This window comes from Ceratina calcarata, unplaced genomic scaffold (assembly GCF_001652005.2).
Source record: "Ceratina calcarata isolate Rehan_Ccalc_2016 unplaced genomic scaffold, ASM165200v1 scaffold321.2, whole genome shotgun sequence".
Taxonomy (NCBI): Eukaryota; Metazoa; Arthropoda; class Insecta; order Hymenoptera; family Apidae; genus Ceratina; species Ceratina calcarata.
This window is the reverse complement of record NW_017154760.1, coordinates 871791-875373: the sequence shown is the minus strand read 5'-3', so window position 1 is coordinate 875373 and position 3583 is coordinate 871791. Positions and strand designations below refer to the sequence as shown.

The 3583-nt window shown below is 38.2% G+C and overlaps 1 protein-coding gene across 14 annotated transcripts in view; it reads left to right on the top strand.

The window, feature by feature from the left end:
- Glut1 (Glucose transporter 1) overlaps positions 1–3583 on the top strand; it is a 31333-nt gene that overhangs the window by 14748 nt on the left and 13002 nt on the right. For 12 of the 14 annotated variants that reach the window (XM_026813226.1, XM_018024037.2, XM_018024034.2 and 9 more), the window contains 2 exons: positions 1042–1266; positions 1464–1603. In XM_026813226.1, coding sequence (XP_026669027.1) covers positions 1042–1266; positions 1464–1603 — 365 coding nt within the window. The remainder of the gene's footprint in view (positions 1–1041; positions 1267–1463; positions 1604–3583) is intronic. The other 2 variants (XM_018024036.2, XM_018024041.2) reach the window with 1 other exon arrangement.

Here is a 3583-nt window from a genome sequence, read left to right as displayed (position 1 = left end):
GAATTCCCTCCATCAATAATTCTCTTTTTAGTAAATGAGAATCTGTCAAATACCTACGTTGCATGGATTTTTATTTGTTTACTTTGTGCTTAAATAATCGTGCTTCTTAAACCTCTGTCACCATCCCTACCCAATCCCATCCCTCTTTCATAAAAAGGCCTCTTTCGTGACTGCCTGGAGGAGACATTTATCCCTTTTATTATTAATCTACATTCTGGCTCAAACCTGTCATCTTTTTACGCATAATTCAGTCGAGTAAAGTAATTTATTAATTGATCCTTCAATTGCCTTCACATCCGAGTGGGATGATGAGACTAGACTGTGTTACAGCGAATTCAGTAATTTAGTAAATTCGTTGGCTTATGCAAGCATCTTTCGATTAATCGAATAAATACGTCGATTTTCAAATTATAACATTTACAAAAAAAAGAGTTTAGCTGATAAATGATGATATTATAATAACGTGCATTGGCCAATAACTGCGTACATTTACTGAACTTGAAACTTTTCCTGTAACACACACGCTAACGTATACAGCACTATCGCTTTTTCCGCAACACCGACTAATGTGTATTAGAATTTATATAAGACAGAGTGAATACACAAATGATTCGAAAGACCCACAGAAGTGAATGTGACGCATAAATATATATGTATATTATGTGTGTAAACGTTAAACGTCGTACGCGTCTAAAACACATTTGTACCGAAAATATGATTACGTTCTCTGAGGCATTTAATAAATGAGTAAGGTATCCCGTGGTTCGCCCCTTGCGTACACCTATAGTATAACTATAAAGTGGTCGATCATATATACATCGCTTTTAACGCTTGAACGAGATATGTTACATGTACATATATATAACCGGCAACCAATGCACTTTGTTACGCATTTATCGCAATCGCATCGTACATACCGCCTTGTGAACACACAGGGTTGAGCTGCACAAATTGCATGGAGTTATTTACGATTTTTGTTTCACCTGAGAGAGACTCCTCCGGCTGCTCAGGAAAGAAGAACACGATTCTACTGCCTGATAGGAGTTTTTCGGTTATGTGCAGGAAATGATCGATTGGATGTCTTACCTGTCGGTCGTATCGACGCTCAGCTTCGTCGTGTTTTTCGCCGTCGGCCCCGGCTCGATACCGTGGATGATCACGGCCGAATTGTTCTCGCAAGGTCCTAGACCCGCTGCCATGTCTATCGCGGTCCTCGTCAATTGGATGGCTAATTTTTTGGTTGGCATCGGTTTTCCAAGTCTGAAGGTATGCTTTCTTCAACAACGATTAGTAAAAACTCTTTCCCTCTTGCCGTTGTCACACGACAGACGAATCGATCGTATTTCTTGTACAATTCACGATGTTACAGATTTATTAATAACAACGAAAAATCGTGGAGAACAATTCGAGAATGAGACGATTTGGTAGACATACGCTTATCTGTTTGTCCTTACGTGTTACAGACTTTGCTCGAAAACTACACGTTCCTACCATTCAGTGCATTCCTAGCCATCTTCTGGATCTTCACGTACAAGAAGGTTCCTGAGACCAAGAATAAAACGTTCGAAGAAATTCTAGCTTTATTCAGGCATGGTAACGACAGGTACGCAATAAACAAGCCACTTAATACCATCCCTAATACGTATAGCAAGTCATTAGATAGATAATCTTCAGTTCTGCTGACCCCCCCGTTTTCTTTACTGACTCTTTTGTTATCGATTATAATATACATGATATTCGGTTTCTAATGAGAGCAATTTTAAGACGTGATTCCAGAAGCCAAAATGAGACGAAATTCAGTAATAAAATCACTTCGTCAGTCACAAGCGGTTAAAACGAAGTTACGTCGTATTTGGCCACATTTCACAGGCAGAGTTTACTTAATTTTTAATCACTTGTAATTAACGATTGGACCTCAAATGCTATTTTTTTATTCTCAATTCTCGTCTCATTTTAAATCGCAATCAGTGCTTAAAATTGTTTCGACCGAGGATTGTATATACGCGTACTTTTCTGTTTTGTACTTATATGTATAACGGTTCTAAGAGACAGCTTGTTCACGTTTCGTTTCCGTTCTTAATCCGTCTTCGTGGAAGACGGAAGACTTGGCATATCCGCGTGTCGACGAACACGAGATAAATCGATTAAGTTCACGTTATGGCAAACGATCGTGTCCTGTGCATTCGATGCATGATACGTACATACATGCATACGTAGGCACTTTTTATCATATCCGTCCACGCATCCGCCCGTCTGTATTATACATATTGTACGATAAAAAAAAAGCGTATCAACATACGTAACGAACGAGCTTTCGAGCGCTGACGCGCGTCGAACGGAAGGTGCTGAGAAATTCGAGATTTGTTACTTGCGCCTTGCGACAGGCCAGGGACCGTAGATTCATTCGCAGGAGCGTAGCGTACATCGTGCGAAGCGCAGATTATTTTGTACGATCGAATAGATAGGAGAATATTTTTAACAAAATAGAAGAGAAACCAGTTTCGGCGAGTGCAGCGGTTGTCTTAAAACGTACATCCAATCACGCATACGATATTGCACACTAATAATATACGATATATCGAACACTTAACTGGTCTGTAACAGCTTTTCTCAAGCAATAACTACCATTGACCTCATTATTATTATTATTATTGTTATTACCGTTATCGATATGATTATTATTATTATTATTATATCGAGTAGCACGATTTTTCTAACAGTAGTCTTTACGCGTCACGTAAATGAGTAACGAAGTTGTAAACGGTGTTAATCCTATAATGCACAATAATTACTATCAATTCGTCACTGTACTCATTTCGTAGGACACTGATCGCCGTATAAGTATAGACGCCTGACCGAGGCTCTAATACGAATAGCTGTGATAAAGTTTCAATTCTCGATAGCAAGCACAGAGACAACGTTTTCATAAATATATATGATCACACCATTTCACTTGATTAACTGTATTCAGACATTTTTCGAAATTAAATCTTGTGTATTACCGTTCGAAGACTTGGAGATTGCATATCTGGAAGCTCACCAAAAGGGAACAAGAGTATACATATGTACATGTGAAAACTAATATCGAAATTCGATTTTTTTAATGAGACTTGATTCTATATCAGTCTAGTAGAGTAGAAAATGATCAGCTGCAGTACTTGAGATTACTATGTGTACAACGTCGTGAAGCGGTCATGGTGATTCTCGCATGATTGTATAGTGAAGGATTTATTATCCGTACTTATGATAGTGCCTAAATACTAAATACATCGCCGATAGGAAATTTTCGGTAGACCGAAGGGAGACTTTCTTGTAACATGCAGAAGGTACAACATCGTTTTCGTAGATTCGCGAACACCCGAATTATGGATGTGTTGGATAAAAAAATTCTTTTTCTCATTGATCAGCGTAATCTAATTTTTGATTGCTTTAAAGGGAAGTGAGTCGACGTTTGCATCGCCGAAGCTACGACCGTTTGTTTTACCTTCGTGTTTGTGATTTATTTAAGGATGTATAGGCTATATACTTAAACAATGCTAACATGTTGAATTTGTTATTATAGATTCCTATTACTATTAACAAG